This window comes from Eutrema salsugineum, unplaced genomic scaffold, assembly GCF_000478725.1.
Source record: "Eutrema salsugineum unplaced genomic scaffold, Eutsalg1_0 scaffold_4, whole genome shotgun sequence".
Classification (NCBI taxonomy): Eukaryota; Viridiplantae; Streptophyta; class Magnoliopsida; order Brassicales; family Brassicaceae; genus Eutrema; species Eutrema salsugineum.
The window spans coordinates 2019308-2035164 of record NW_006256686.1 but is presented as its reverse complement, the minus strand read 5'-3'; the positions used below and the strand labels follow the sequence as shown (position 1 = coordinate 2035164).

Sequence of the window (15857 nt, the reverse complement as noted above, 5' to 3'; positions counted from 1 at the left end):
ATAAAAGACAACTCAGAGAAACAAGGAGGGTCTAGTAAACCTGAATGGCAGTTTGCTACCTTTAGAAGAATTCTAAATGTCTTGGATCTTCATGAAATTAAAACGTATGGAGGAAAATACACATGTATTGGAAATCACCAAAAAGGTTCTATCAAAACAAAACTAGATCAAGTGGTTGCAACTTCAGAATGGAAAGACTCGTTTTCAAAATCTTAAGCACAGCTCCTGAATTGGCAAGGATCAGACCACCAACCCCTCCTTTTGCATACCGAAAATACCAAATGGAAAAGAGGCAAACAATTCAGGTATGATAACAGATTGAGAACAAATAACGATTTTTATAATGTTGTGCAAAATATTTGGAAGGAGAGATGTATACATTTACCACCATACAAGTTCTCTGAGGCTTTAAAGCGTTGTAAGAATGCTATATCTTGCTGGCAATCTACTCAAGACTACTACTCTCACAAGAAGATTGTGCAGTTTCAAGAAGCCCTTCAAAAAGAGTATGATTCTATCTCTATTTGATTACAATAGTTTAGTTTCCATTAAATTAGAACTGAAGAAAGAATACAAGTTTAAAGAAGAACACTGGCGCACAAAAAGCAGAATACACGGGTTACAGTCGAGTGATAAAAACACTTCTTTCTTTCATGCCAAAACAAAGCAAAGAACGAGCTACAATCGCATAACTTCTTTAAAAAATGCTGAAGGCAATCTCACAAATGATGAGAAAGACATCCAAGCTATAATCCAATCTTACTTTACTGATCTGTATTCTTCTTCTTCTTCTCCCTGTAGAAACCAAATGGAAGCAATTATTCAGAACATACAACCAAAAGTCTCATCTGAAATGAACCAAAGACTCACAAAACCATTCACTGAAGAAGATATCTGTCAAGCGCTTTCACAGATAAATGAGAACAAAGCGCCAGGCCCTGATGGTTTCAGTGCAGGCTTCTACAAATTTCATTGGAAAACAATAAAATCAGGTGTGTTCAAATATATTAAACTCTTCTTCGACACTGGTTACTTGGATGAGGATATGAATCATACTTATATTTTTCTAGTGCCTAAGATAGAATCCCCTACTCAGGTTAAAGATTTTAGACTCATTAGTTTGTGAAATTTATCGTACAAATTCATCTCTAAAATCTTGGCAGAAAGACTTACATTGTCTAATATCTGAATATCAATCTGCATTTATTCCTGAAAGCTTAATTACAGACAATGTACTAATTACTCATGAGCTCCTCCGCTCCTTAAGGATTAAGAAGATCGTTAATCCTTATATGGCATTAAAGTTAGACATAGCCAAAGCTTCTGATAAGTTGAATGGGGCTATATCGAAGCAGTTTTGAACAGATTTGGTTTTGCAGATAAATGGTGCCTTTGGGTAAAGCAATGCATTGAATCGGTAACATATTCGGTTCTCATTAACGGATCTCCCACGGAAACGATATATCCACAGAGAGGACTTAGGCAAGATGACCCTCTTTCACCTTATCTTTACTTGATTTATACAGAGGGCTTATCAGCTTTACTTACTAAAGCTTTAAGCAAAAAAGAAATACATAGATTCAAAGCTAGTCGAAATGGTCAAGAGATATCTCATATGCTCTTTGCTGATGATTCTCTTTTATTTTGTAAAGCTGAAGAAAAAGAATGCGAGCATTTGTTATCCCTTCTTCAAATTTATGCCCAAGCCTCAGGATAGCATATCAATTTCCAGAAGTCATCGATTATGTTTGGTAAGAATGTTCAATCTCAAGTTCAACAAAAAATTATCGAAAAAGCACAGTAAGGTGGATAATTTTGGCAAATATCTTGGCCTACCAGAAGCAATTGGAAGAAATAAATCTAATGCCTTTTCATTCATAACCCAAAGAGTTCAAAGCAAGATTGAAAGCTGGTATTCAAAGCTATTGTCACCAGCTAGAAAATAAATCTTAATTAAAACTGTGGCAACTGCTTTACCTACTTATAGTATATCCTGTTTTCTTCTTCTTAAAAAGCTCATCTCAAAAATTACAGGGCTTATAAGACATTTCTGGTGATCTACTTCAAAGGAAAAACATCACATTCACTGGTTAGCATGGGAAAAGCTAACCCAACTAAAAAAATATGGAGGTTTGGGTTTCAGAAATTTGCAGAAGTTCAACATTAAACTACTAGCCAAACAAGGATGGAGAATATTAAAAGAGTCTTCATCATTGCTGGCTCAAGTTTACAAAGCTAAATATTTTAACAAGAAAACATTCATGGAAGCTACGTTAGGGCATAGACCAAGTCACGCATGGAGAAGCATTTATCAAGGTATGGATCTGTTAAAGCAAGGCTTGAAATGGAAAGTGGGAGATGGGAAAACAATTAGATTATGGAAAGATACATGGATTGATAATCCTCTGAGACCTCCCAGAGCTATCCATAACTTAATTAATGACCAATTTACAGTTTCAGATCTCATGGAATCAAATATTCAAACATGGAATGAGCAGAAGCTCAGAAGCCTAATACAACCTGATGATATACTTCTTATAAGGAAGATAAGGCCTAGACTCTCAGCAACTCCGGATATTCAAACCTGGATACATACAAAGGAAGGTCAGTACTCAGTGAGATCTGGATGATATCAACTTACTTAGCCTACTTTGCTTGTTAATGATATTATTGCTAAGAAAAATTAGCATTAGCAATGCCATTTGGAAAGTAAATGCTCCACTAAAAGTTAAACATTTATGGTGGAAAGCTTTACATGATGCTTTACCCTGTTGCAACAGAATTCACTAGAAGGCACTTCAGGACATCCCCAAAGTGTCTTTTATGTGGAGAAGGGGACGAAACTATTACCTATATACTCTTTCACTGTCGTATTACTAAAGAAGTATGGGAACTCTCCCCACTCAATATGCCAAAAGGTCAGTTTATTTTTACTCACTCCTCCATTGACTTCATTCAAGCTCTGCTCGATATCAAGTCTACCTCTAATAGAAAGGAACATTTATTTTCTTTCATTGGCTGGCATATATGGAAAGCTCGGAATGATCTAATTTTCAATAATAAAAGCTGGGCTATTCCTGATGTTATACACCAAGCTGTAGTAGATTATCGTTTATGGAATGATGCTTGTTCTAGTAAAAATCCGGGAGTGCAAAGACAGAAATTCCAAAAAAGAATACACCAACAAATTCCAAGAAGTCATATCACACGCATCTATTAGCCAAATATGTAAAGCATATATATAGGCGTGATTGTAATTAGTTCTTTCCTTCTCATCTCTGTATACATTCTTGTACTATTCCACTAATGAAAATCAATACATCAAACCTTTTATATGGTATTAGAGCATACACTCCAAATGACGTAATTTTTGTGTGTGTTCATCTAAACACCTAACCGCCGTCAATGGCTCAAAACACAAACACCACTGAAACCCTTAACCTCAACTCCGACACTATCCTAAACGTCAATATGTCCCATGTCACTAAACTGACCAGTACAAACTACCTAATGTGGAGCCTTCAAATACGCTCTTTCCTTGATGGTTATAGCCTTGCTGGTCATATCAACGGATCCACTGAAGTCCCTGCTGCCACTTTCACTACTGTCGGTACCACCAGCACCAATCCTGCATACACCAAATGGTATCATCAGGATAAACTCATATATAGTGCTCTCATTGGTGCTATAACAATGCCACTTCAACCAATTATCTCACGAACGACAATCTCCTTTCAGATCTGGGAGAAACTTTCCTCAACATATGCTAAGCCCAACCGTAATCATGTCAACACACTGCGGCTACAACTCCAAGCCTCTGCCAAATGAACAAAGACAATCGATGAATACATCCAAGGCATCACCTCATGTCTTGATCAACTTGCTCTCCTCGGAAAACCGTATAACCATGCTGATGCTATTGACCCTATTCTCCAAGTTTTGCCTGAAGAGTACAAACCAGTTGTTGACCAGATTGAAGCCAAAGACGCATCACCGACAATAACTGAGGTGCACGAACATTTCTTGAATCACGAAGCAAAACTTCCCTGCCAATCTCATGACGCGACCAACAACTCTGTTTTTTCGGTCACTGCCAATAATGTTCAACAACGCAACAACAACAAATCCTACACCAAACCAATTTTCAAATCCCTTCTCAAACTCTTCCATTATTTCCACCTGTCCCCTTGAGTACATCTTCACCGATGTATAGACCTCACCAATACTGTCCATTGATAACTTCAAATACTATCTCATTCTTGTTTACCATTTTACGATATACACCTGGTTCTATCCCTTAAAACGAAAATCTGATGTCAAAAGCACTTTCATTGACTTTGAAGCACTGGTTGAAAATCGGTTTCAGCGTCGAACTGGAACCCTCTTCTCGGACAATGGTGGTGAGTTCATTGCTCTCTGTGACTTCCTTGCTTCCACTGCTATATAGCATCTCACCTACCCACCACACACACCAGAACACAATGGTATGTCTAAGCGTAAACACAGACACATTGTCGAAACTCGGCTCACTCTGTTATCAACGGCATCGGTACCAAAGACGTATTGGACATATGATTTTGCTACATCGGTATATCTCCTTAACCGAATGACAATACTGGTTCTGTCAATGATTTCTCCATACTATAAACTCTTTGCCCAGTCTCCAAACTATGAAAAGCTGCGAATTTTTGGCTGTTTTAATTTTTCTTGGTTGAGACCATACATCAATCACAAACTTGATGACATATTGGAATGTATTTTTCTTGGATATTCCAGTACGCAGAGTGCATATTACTGTCTTCACAGAGCCACACGACGCATCTATACATCCAGACATGTGCAGTTTGATGTATCGCTATTTCCTTTTCGTCATAATTCAGCGTTACCGACTACAGATACAGATGAGGATCAAAGCACTCACTTACCTTCGATAGTGACTCCAATACTAATCCGACGAGCAAATCCGGCCACTCCACAAGGAACCCCTGCACTCAGACCTTCACGCTGCTCTGTCCTCGTCTGACTTATCCGCCACCATCGTCCCAACACAGGTATCGACTTCTTTCTCTCTAACTCCGACTTCTTCTTCTTCCCCAATTTCTGAGCCCACTGCTCCAATACATAATGGACCGACACCCACAACCCAGTCAAGCCCAACAATACTTGAGCCCACTGCTCCCACACAAAATCAGTTGTAACCGACAACTGAGCCTGAACCAGTCATAAATAGCCCAACTCCTCACCAAACCAGTCTTCCAAACCAAAGCCAAAACCGCCAGACCCAAATAACCAACAACCCAAATCAACAACTCAACCAAATTATATCCATAAAATGTAAACCCGAGCCAAAAGCAATATCCACAAAAACCAAAACAGAAATTTACTCTCACGGTTGCAGGTCCATCAACATTTGCTCCTAAACCATCAACGATTGCTCAAGCACTAAAGGATGAGAAATGAAAACGAGCATGTTCCACATAGTTTGATGCTCACAACACCAACCACACATGGGATCTCGTGCCACCGATTCCTCATCAGAACCTTGTTGGGTGTCGCTGGATTTTTACAACAAAAATATCTCCCGAATGGTGATCTTGACAGATACAAAGTTCGTCTCGTTGCCAGAGGATACACTCAGCAGTATGTCCTTGATTATGCAGAGACTTTCAGCCCAATTATCAAAACGACAACAACCTGATTGGTGGTCAGTGTTGGTACTACTAAGTCATGGTCCATGAAACAGCTCGACGTCAATTCCTGCAAGGAGAACTTACTGAAGAGATTTACATGTTCCAACCTCCGGGGTTTGTTGATCGTGACCGTCCTTCCTGTGTCTGTCGCCTCTGCAAACCGATTTATGGCCTTAAACAGGCTCCTCGTGCATGGTACATCTCCCTCAAAGAACATTTAGTTTAGACCGGATTCACACCATCACTTGCAGATACCTCTCTTTTCATTAACCACAATCACATATGTTTTTGTCTACGTAGATGATATTATTGTCACCTGTGATAATAATCGCCGAATTGCAGAGGTGCTATAAAACATTGGTGATCGTTTCTACATAAAAGATCCCACCAATCTACATTAATTTCTAAGAGTGAAAGTTACTCGCTCTGCCACTGGCCTCCATCTTATGCAAAGAAAATATATCGCAGACCTTCTGGCTAAGTACAACTTGGGAGATTCCAAACATGTCTCCACACCTCTACCGACTACACCTAAACTCTCCATCAGAGATGGTCCAGCACTACAAGACCCTACTTAATATCGGTCACTGGTTGGTAGTCTTCAATACTTTTCGTTTACTCGACCCGTCATCGCTTATGCCGTCAATCGCCTCTCTCAATTGATGCACAAACCGACAACAGATCGGGTACTTAGATATCTTGCGGGAACTCAAACACATGGTATCACACTACGCAAAGACTCACCACTAGTCCTACATGGATTATCCGATGCTAATTGGGCAGGTGATACTGATGATTTTGTATCACAAAATGGGTACATTCTCTGTATTGGAAGAAACCTCATCACTTGGTCATAAAAAAAAACAGAATGGTGTTGCTCGCTCCTCAACAGAGGCTGAGTACAGATCAGTTGCAAACACAGCAGCGGAGGTAAGGTGGGTGTGTTCTCTTCTCACGGAGTAAGGAGTTCATCTACCCAAAGCTCCGGTCATCTATTGTGATAATGTAGGTGCGAAATATTTGTGTGCAAATCCAGTCTTCCACTCAAGAATAAAACATATTGCCTAGATTATCACTTTGTGAGGAACCAAATACAAGCTGGAATGCTGCAAGTCTCTCATGTATCGACCCATGACCAGCTTGCTGATATGCTGGCAAAACCACTTCTAAGATCACGGTTGAACTCTGCATGTTCCAAGATTGGAGTCTTCAAGAACCCTCCATCTTCAGAGGGCATATTAGCCAAATATGTAAAGCATATATTTAGGTGTGATTGTAATTAGTTCTCTCCTCAATTACCTTTCTAATTTCTGTATAAATCCCTGTAATATTCCACTAATAAAAATCAATACATCAAACCTTAAATAGCATCATCTCCTTTTTGTTGTGTAGATGCCTTATGGATCAACAATAAAGACAAGACTGGTATTGGATGGTCCTTATTTGACTCGAAAAGAAAGAAGATAATCAAAGGAGCTTCTTCAATCGAACCGACAGAAACACCTATCGAATATGACACTATAGCACTTAAAGAAGCTATTCTACAACTGAAGTGAATAACATGTGAGGATATAATATTGTGTGGAGACTCTGAGACAATTTATAAATACCTTGAGCTTGACTCAAAAAAGAGACCACAAGCATCTACTCTACCAGCTTCAAAACAAGGCCATCTGGAGGATATTCAAAGCATAGCTAAAGGATCTTACCGCTTTAAAGCTATCAATCGAACAGCAAATGGAATAGCGGATAATTTAGCAAAGGAAGCAAGAATCAAATTGCTCCCATATGTTGTTTCATGGCTTTTCTGAATCATTGTTTATAAACTTACATGTTTTCCTATATTTAATAAGATAAAGGGTTGACAAAAAAAATATAATAATTCAGTGTTAATATATATATATATATCCACTACTTACTCGCAATACAAGAAGTGTACATTACTATTCTTCTTTTCTATATTTTTCTGGTTGTATTTCTTAGAGACAATTACATAACTGAATAAGTTAGATAAAGCAAAATGAAGACGCTTTCGGGATTGGACCTATGAAGGTATTCTAGGAAAAGAAAAGAAGATGAAGGTTAAGTAACTCTATAAACCACAATGCAACCGAAACATGAAAGCTTGGGGTGTCTTTCCAAGCTAACAAAGCATCACAGATCCTTCTATCTATCATTTTGATGAGCACCACCGGGGTGACTAATTTGTTGTTAAAAATGTGGTCGTTAGGGTTGCCTCCACATCGAATAAATGATAACTTTAGCCATGAGCAGCCTCAAATTTTTTTTTTGCGGCATTTGAATAAACTATTTTTAACCATCTCAGAAAAGAGTCGTAGTACGGAGCATTGAGTCGCTGAAACTCCATTCTCTACAAATCATAACTATAAGAACATCAAAGTAGCAAATGATCTCCAGTTTCATGAAAGATCTCACACAACACACAAGTACTACTATCAATCACACCCCATGATGCAAGCCTAGATTTTGTGGACAATCTATCAAGAGAAGCAAGTCACAGAATGAAAGCATGTTTAAGGGACATTTCTCGAGAACCAAACTTTTTTATGCTATGGAAATTCCGAGAAAGTGGCATTGGATTAGCGCCTTGCTAGAACAATGAAGGTTTCCTTCCATTTGAAGCTATCATTTAGTCATGCAGGATATTAAAACTGTTGTCAAGTGGCAGGGAAGGGATTCTGCATTTTGATAGAGAGCACCCCAGAAATTCCACCTTTCATTTGTTGCCACAAAGGAGACTTTTGAGTCAATGGGAATGCTGTCAATTCGTGGACCATCTAGCCCAATAAAGGTTATCCAAAAGGATTCGAATTATGATACCAAAAGTAGCATTCATACCCATTTCCAGTTTTGCACGAGGTGAAGTTTATAGTTGTATATAGTCTTTAGCTTACGAAGTTGATACTAATACAATGATCTCCGACTTCCCTTAGACAGGATCCATAATGATTTCCTCCTCAGTATCTGCTTTTTACGCCACCCTAAGAGACCCTGATAAGAGAAATTTAAACAAATCAACTTAGACCAAAGACATAGTTCCAAGAGATAAGATCCACTAAACTAAGCAACTAGCAGCTTTTTATGAGTAAAATTGAGTCCATTTGACATTTTTTGTTGTTCCTGGATCCCCATACCATAAAAATCTTCTACACATTTTTTTATCTCCTTGATGCAGCTCTTTGGAAGCAATAATGTTGTAGACCACTAGGCTATGAACTCTGAATGACATAAGGGATGAGTTGGTTTTTTTGCACAAAGGATATGTGCCACGAAGTCCTAGAGTAAACTAGATTTAACCTTTTCAATACAAGGATCACTAGCCTGACCTAGAAAATCCCCTAGAAAGAAGAGCCAAACCTAGATACCTCATTGGTAAAGTATCTAATAAGAAGGTTTTCTTCTATTCTTTGTGAGAACGGATACAGTAGAGAATTATCCCAAGAGATTCACCATAGCTTGCAAGGAGTGAAGGATCCCATCAGAGAAAACCATCATGTCATTGAAGCCTTGGGTGAGTTCATATTAGACTAGAACTGAATGAAACGTGTAAAACCAAAGAAAAAAAATCATTCCCATAAAAAAAAGGTGGAGACAGAGGTTACCTTGTCATATATCTTTAGTACACTTGAAATATCCACAACAGAACTCGCCATTGACTGCCACATAGAATCACGTAGTGGAAATACACTGCTAGATCCATCAAATGTAGATAGGTAGAAATTTTGTAGCCTTAACTAGGGATGTATAACCTCCAATCTACATATTTAAAAGCCTTCTTAAGGTTACCATTGAGCATGAAATGTTACGTTGTATCCCTCAACAATTTCTAAGGCCAACACAACATTTTCAACAATATGCATACCATTAACTAATATTATTTGTTTCTTAATGATCATCAACAGGAGAAAATTCTGAAGATTTTTAGCCAATAGCTAAGCAACTATTTTTTTTTTTTCATTCATACATGATATATGCCTGAAATCAAGAACACTTTCCGCATTCCACATACATGATTTATAGCCAATAAAAGCTCTGCTGTCAAAAAAAAAATAATAGAATTTTATAACTACCGCAGCCACTTCAGCACCAATTATATCCCAGCAGTATTTGAAGAACACTTATGTATACCCATCACAACAAAGTGTTTTTCCTGAAGGAAGAGAGAAATACCACAATCAGAATTCTTGTAGTGTTAATTGGCTCTCCAAGCCTTGCCTACACCTTTATTTGTCTTTTCCCATACTAAAAAGATGTGGAGACCGAGAGTCACCTTGCCTTATACCTCTAGTATACTTGAAATATTCATATAGGTCACCATTGAATGCCATATAGAATCTCGTAATGGAAATACACTGCTGGATCCACCAAATGTAGATACGTAAGTGATATGATCATGGGCAGCACTGGAACCATGGAGCTAGAACCTGAGGAAGGAGAGCTTGTAGCTGAGGATCAGGCACCAGCACCAGATCAAGAGGAGACCTTAGCTATTCCAAGTGGACCAATGACAAGATCACGAGCTAAGAAGTTTAGAGAAGCTGTTGGAGGAATCCTAAGACAAGCACAACACTCGGCTCAAGAGGAAAAAGAGTTCAACACAAACATTGTGGTTGTGATCCAAGTCCAAGAAGCTTAGTGGACTTATGATCCAATTTGTACTCTTTTTCCCCATCACTAGTTTTGTCCCAATGGGTTTTCTAGTGATTGATTTTTAGTGAGGCAGAGTTGGATCACTTATGCATCTAAAGTCCACTAAGCCCAGCTCCAAAGAATCGGCCATGAAGAGGAGCGTATGGAGACATTTGAATTCAAACTTTGACATCTTGCATTCGAGACATGTTTATTGTTGGCCGAGACTCTCTTCTTTTCCTTTATATTCTCTTGTAATCTCATTTGAGAAACCATCTTTCTTTTATCTAAAAACCTTTCTAAGTAAGATCATTTGTTCCTTTGAACATCTTAGTTTGTGAGTGTGTCATATCACTCAAACACCCGATTCTTAGGTGTGTAATATCCTCAGAATCAAACCGGTAAATCAAAGGTTTTCCGCAGCCTTTGTGCGACCTATCGATCCCCTTCCTTGTTCTTTGAGCTGTTCATGTTTCAGAGTTCAAGCTTGTCCAATCCAGTCTCTAGAGTGCCGATTCAGGGAAGATCATATTAGTAAGGAAGGTAATAAGCCTGAGAAAGCTTTGGCTGGTGCATACTGAGTATTTTAACTGTTTCAAAAATACGCTTCAGGGACTTTAAGATTTTGGCTAACTTGATGCATTGAAGTTTCCAACATTGAGAACCCTCTCCAAGCAGATTCCACAATAGTTTAAACTCAGTGTTGTAACGTAAGAGCATGGATGGGATATATCTTTACTAATAAGAGCTCTGTGATATTCATTATTATAAATTTTCTTGACCGACAATGTTGAAGAGTAAATTTTTATTCGAAACTTGCTAGTAGGTTGTTTAATTTGCGAACTACAAATAGATTTACGAGTTTGAAGATTAATCGAGCTACGAGTATAAAGAGTAGATCGAATATCTTAAAGTTGCGAGCTTAATGTATTTAGTTAAGATTACCAAGCCCATCTTAAATGAGGGACAAGACTATTTATAGTAAAACGATTAGGTTAATTTTGGGCAGATTAGGTCGTACGATCGGTCAGTTAGATCAGACCGACGCCCTTCTTAATATCGTAGTGGCGACTTATCCATGTTGCACGTGTAGGATGCTGAAGCAAGAGTTGGTTAAACTTGAAAGGCATTCTTACTTTATTGCCATGGTCAGGACGTCTAATACAACAGACATCACGATTCGAGAACAGAAGTTCTTCAAAACTGATTTTTCCTCCGAAAATAAAAAAGGCAATGTGTAAATGTATATTGAAGTGATGTTTATTATAATACACAATGTGCGAACATATACAGAGAAACAGCTAGGGTATTACAATTGAATTCATATAGATATATTCATTAACATAATTAGATCTATGATTATCCCAATCAGTGATCTGATTGATCTCCTATATGCCCCCACAAGATGGAGGAGCTCTTGAAACTCCAATCTTGCCCAAAAATCTGGTGAATATTGTCCGTGGGAGTCCCTTGGTGAAAGCATCTGCTAATTGATCCTTTGTATATACATGGACAACTTTTAATGCTCCTAACTGAACTTGATTTCGAATAAAATGATAATCTAAAGCAACATGTCTCATTCGGGAATGGAAGATCGGATTTGTAGAAAAATACGTAGCTACCAAGTTGTCACCATATATTACCGGAGCTTACGGGAATCGAATCTCCAAATGACCTCCGAAGACGTGTTTGCAACTGATATGTATTCTGCTTCAGTGGATGACCTTGCCACACTCTTTTGCTTCTTTGAAGACCAAAAGACATGATGTTTACTGATGTGTTTTCTGGTGAGGGTGTCAAGTTTTACCCTAAATGAAATCAATAGCCGCAAGTGAACAACTGATCGATTGTAGTACTTAGGGATCGAATCCACAAGGAATGAGGATCTTTCCTGCAAAAGCCTTCGAAAGATATATAAAGTAAGGAAGTCTAAAACCAGACGATTTTTGTAGGGGTTTTGGTGGTATCTTTAAAACGTAAAAACTAATCTTAACGAGAAAATACGGGAATCAAAGTGACCTAATAACTAAACTTAATGAAATCGACTAAAAACGAGAAAAACGGCTAAACCTAATTGCTTAAATAAAAATCGATTGAAAGAATAAATTATTAGACTAAAGCTTGAATGAAAATCGGTGTTAATCTATAGAAAAGAAGGCGCTGGGTTTTAAGAAAATTTTCTCAGGGGTATGAACGATTCAAAACATTGCTAGAGAGTAAATTTGATAAGATCTTAGCTTAAACTTTTCGAACTAGAGTCACAGACTTATGAATACGCCACTGTCGTGATCATAGACAAATATCTCTCTCAGCTCTGACAAGTAGGTTTCCACTCTGCCCCTAGAAGAGAAAAGATGCATTATGTTTAAGACTCGTCAGCATTCACAAATCGCCCATAGGTAGGTTTCCACTCCTATGTTTGTTTTGCTCTCCCAAACTAGATCTGACACCGGATGAACACTTTCGTGTCACCAAGCATCTCGATTAAATTGTAGTTCATGACGCTACTCTCATGCAGTAAAAGTAAATTCAGAAGAAAAAGTTCTAAGATTCAGCTTCAATAGCTCATGGAATCCTCATTGAACATATGTATCCCCATCGAAAATCCCTTAGACCTAACAATAAAACTACTAAGACATGATAAACAAAATCAAAAACATAGTATTAAAAAGTAGAGAGATAGTCGGAATTAGAAAAGAAATAACAAGGGTCCAAAAGATAGATCTCTCTCTCCCTAAACCTAAAAACAAAAGCTTAAAGTCAAATTTCATGTAAAGTATTTCGTCTCTCCTAAAAACGACCTAAATGATAAGTATTTATAGTCTCCAAATTTGAGTTGGATTCCGGAATTGAGGCTGCGAAAATGATTTGGGCTTCAGAAATGGGCCTTCGAGTTCGGAGTTGGCTGGCCGCGGTCGGGATGTGCGTGACCGCGGGGAATGGATGGTTGGCCGCGGTCGGGAAGCCTCTGACCGTGGTGAATTGGCTGTTGGCCGCGGATGGAAATGCTTGTCGGCTAGTTTATGGGACATCTTCGCGTATCTTTTGATTGAACAGTTGGATTGTCAAGTTGTAGAGTGTGCTGGAAAGCTGATACTTCCATCTTTGAGATCTCCAAATTTGAGCTGGATCAGACGGTGAGAAGGCCTTCAATCGGGGGTGAACTTCTGACGGTTTGACTTTGAGCTGAAAATTTGGTCTTCTATCCATTTTGTTAAGTTTTTCCCTAAGTTTCCTGAAAAGAGTGTTGGAACTATAAATACTAGAAAAACATAATAAAAGTACTTGAGAGTAATGAAAAACATAGAAAAAGTATTTCAAAACGATCCATAAAAGTGGTCAAAATACGGTGTTATCAACTCCTCTAGACTTAAACCTTTGTTTGTCCTCAAACAAATCAAAATTTTAAACTAGTTAAGTGAAAACAAAAATAGGGAATGCACAACTCTCAGAGACATGAACTCCTAAAGTAGGACCAAAGATTGTGCATCAATCCACAACTTAGTCTAGAAAATTCTCACCAGGACACAAAAGATACTAGTCCACTTTTTCCGTCATGCAAAACTTAAACAATCTAAATCTCATTGATGACACAACTAGCTCTCTACATTCATTAAGTTCAATAGTGAATTCTCATTAAAGACATCATCCAGGGTATATGGCGTTTGACATTAAAAGACTGTTTAAGTGGTGGAGTTAAAGTGTTTCGGGTTACCTGATGAATCTGGAGGATGCAAGATAATATGCAAAACCGTAAGAAAGATAAAGACCTGTTGATGACCGCAATTTTCAGTCACTTCTTCTTGCCCAATGTTATTGTATAATCCTTCCTCTTTTGTTGTGAACAGCTATTCCCCCAGACTTAGATTCTTTCCGGGAATCAGAAAATGATCTCCAAAGCTCCATAAAATCGAACTCCAGTTGCCTTGGGACTTAAAATTCGACATCTCTAGACTCTCTAAGGCTTTTATCTCCTTTCTTTTCCTATTTTCGGATTTTTTTATTTATTTTTTTTGGAAAGGGGATGCATTTTAAAGAGAGAGAGACTAGAGGACAAGATTGTACCAAAATTTGAGGTTCTTCTAATGCAAACTGAGCTTTCTCATGTGTTGAATCCTTCCGGGAAGTTTTCCGGCAAAATCGCAGATTTCTGTCTTTGGTGACTGAAAACAACGTCGTTCCTCTTTCTCTCCAACGTTTTTACACATATCTGCATATAAGACAATAGAAAACAAGAGTGCATGTGGTTTGAAAAAGGATGGGTTAAGGTGGGGAACTAGCTAAAGATGAACTAGCCATTCAGGATCAACAAAAAGTGATAAAAGGGTAAAGGAGTCATGAATGTATGATTTGTTTCCCTGGTCTAATGCTTCAATGAGGGAATTAAGTCAAAGTTAAGTCCAAATAAAACAGAGCTAGTGTATTCCTTCATCTAAATCGAAGTCATTCAAATTCCTCTGGGGTACTTCGTTGCAAATGTGCTTAGCTATCGCCTAGTCTAGTCCTAAATCATGAATGAGCATGTCACTAGAAACAGTATAAAATCACACAGTCAACTATCATTGATTCATGTTCACCATTCCCTTTAAAACGTATTTTGTTTTGAAAATCGATTTTGAAAAACTTTAAGGAAAATGCAAAAAGTGTAGATAATGCACGACTCATGAAATAAAAGTGGTTAAAAAGGGATGAAATCCTCCCCCAGACTTAAATCACACTGTCCTCAGTGTGAAACAAGTCGAGATTGGATGAGAAAATTGCATAGATAATCGAATTTGGTACGGCCAAAGAGAACTTACCTGGATCCGGGATGCTGATGGAGATGGACCGGATTCATTCGAAGAGGTTTTGGAAGGTGATAGGTGGTGATGGAAGGTGGTGGGAAGTGATTAATGAGGTGGAGTGGGGCTTGGTGAGGTGGAATGAAGTGAAGTGGGTGATTTGGGGTCGGGTATTATCTCAACGACCATCTGCCCCGGTCAGGAGTTACGCGACCACGGCAAACTGGTGCTCGGCCACGGCCAGAAAGACGCAGCCGCGGTCGAAGTGATGTTTCCCGCGGTCAGAACGCCTGTGACCGCGGGGGCTTAAATGTGGCCTGTTTTCTGCTTCTCTTTGGTTCCTGCTGGGTCGAGTAGTCAGAGACCATCCTTTTTTTTTGGTTTTTTGGTTTTTTTAATTTTTTTGGTTTTTTTTGTTTTATAAGAAACACCTGGAACTAAGAAAAAGAAAAAGATCAATAGAAAAAGAAAGAAAAATCCTAAAGAAAATAATACCTAAATGGGTTGCCTCCCATTAAGCGCTTCTGTTTTAAGTCGTTTAGCTCGACTTTGGTGTAGGACGTAGCTTAGTCCTTAAGAGGCAATGTCTTGGGACAAGTCCTCTTTGCTCATCTTTGTCTTTCCTTTGCATATCCCTTATAACTCCATTCCCAATTGGAAAATTTGTCCTTAGGTTCGAGAGGGTGGTCTCCTCTAGGATCAAAAATCAGTCTTGGAACTTCTTTGAGGTATGAAT

General features: G+C 38.4%; 1 protein-coding gene and 1 long non-coding RNA gene across 2 annotated transcripts; both read left to right on the top strand.

Moving 5' to 3' along the window:
* The first annotated feature begins 356 nt into the window (after positions 1-356).
* LOC112084674 lies at positions 357-1469 on the top strand. The gene is made up of 3 exons (XR_002898338.1): positions 357-506; positions 802-992; positions 1380-1469. It is a non-coding gene; the product is annotated as an uncharacterized LOC112084674 (long non-coding RNA).
* Positions 1470-6446: 4977 nt separating this feature from the next.
* Positions 6447-7501, top strand: LOC112084354. The gene is made up of 4 exons (XM_024153474.1): positions 6447-6490; positions 6558-6620; positions 6727-6940; positions 7322-7501. The coding sequence occupies exons 1-4, from the start codon at positions 6447-6449 to the stop codon at positions 7499-7501; spliced, it is 501 nt and encodes a 166-aa protein (XP_024009242.1).
* Positions 7502-15857: the final 8356 nt, after the last annotated feature.

Excerpts from the sequence above, each read along its gene's own strand:
- LOC112084354 (XM_024153474.1), top strand. The coding sequence starts at position 6,447 with ATGGATTATCCGATGCTAATTGGGCAGGTGATACTGATGATTTT. Across the intron at positions 6,621-6,726 it reads TTGCAAACACAGCAGCGGAG|TCTTCCACTCAAGAATAAAA; the intron begins GTAAGGTGGGTG and ends GTGCAAATCCAG. Across the intron at positions 6,941-7,321 it reads AGGGCATATTAGCCAAATAT|AGACCACAAGCATCTACTCT; the intron begins GTAAAGCATATA and ends GACTCAAAAAAG.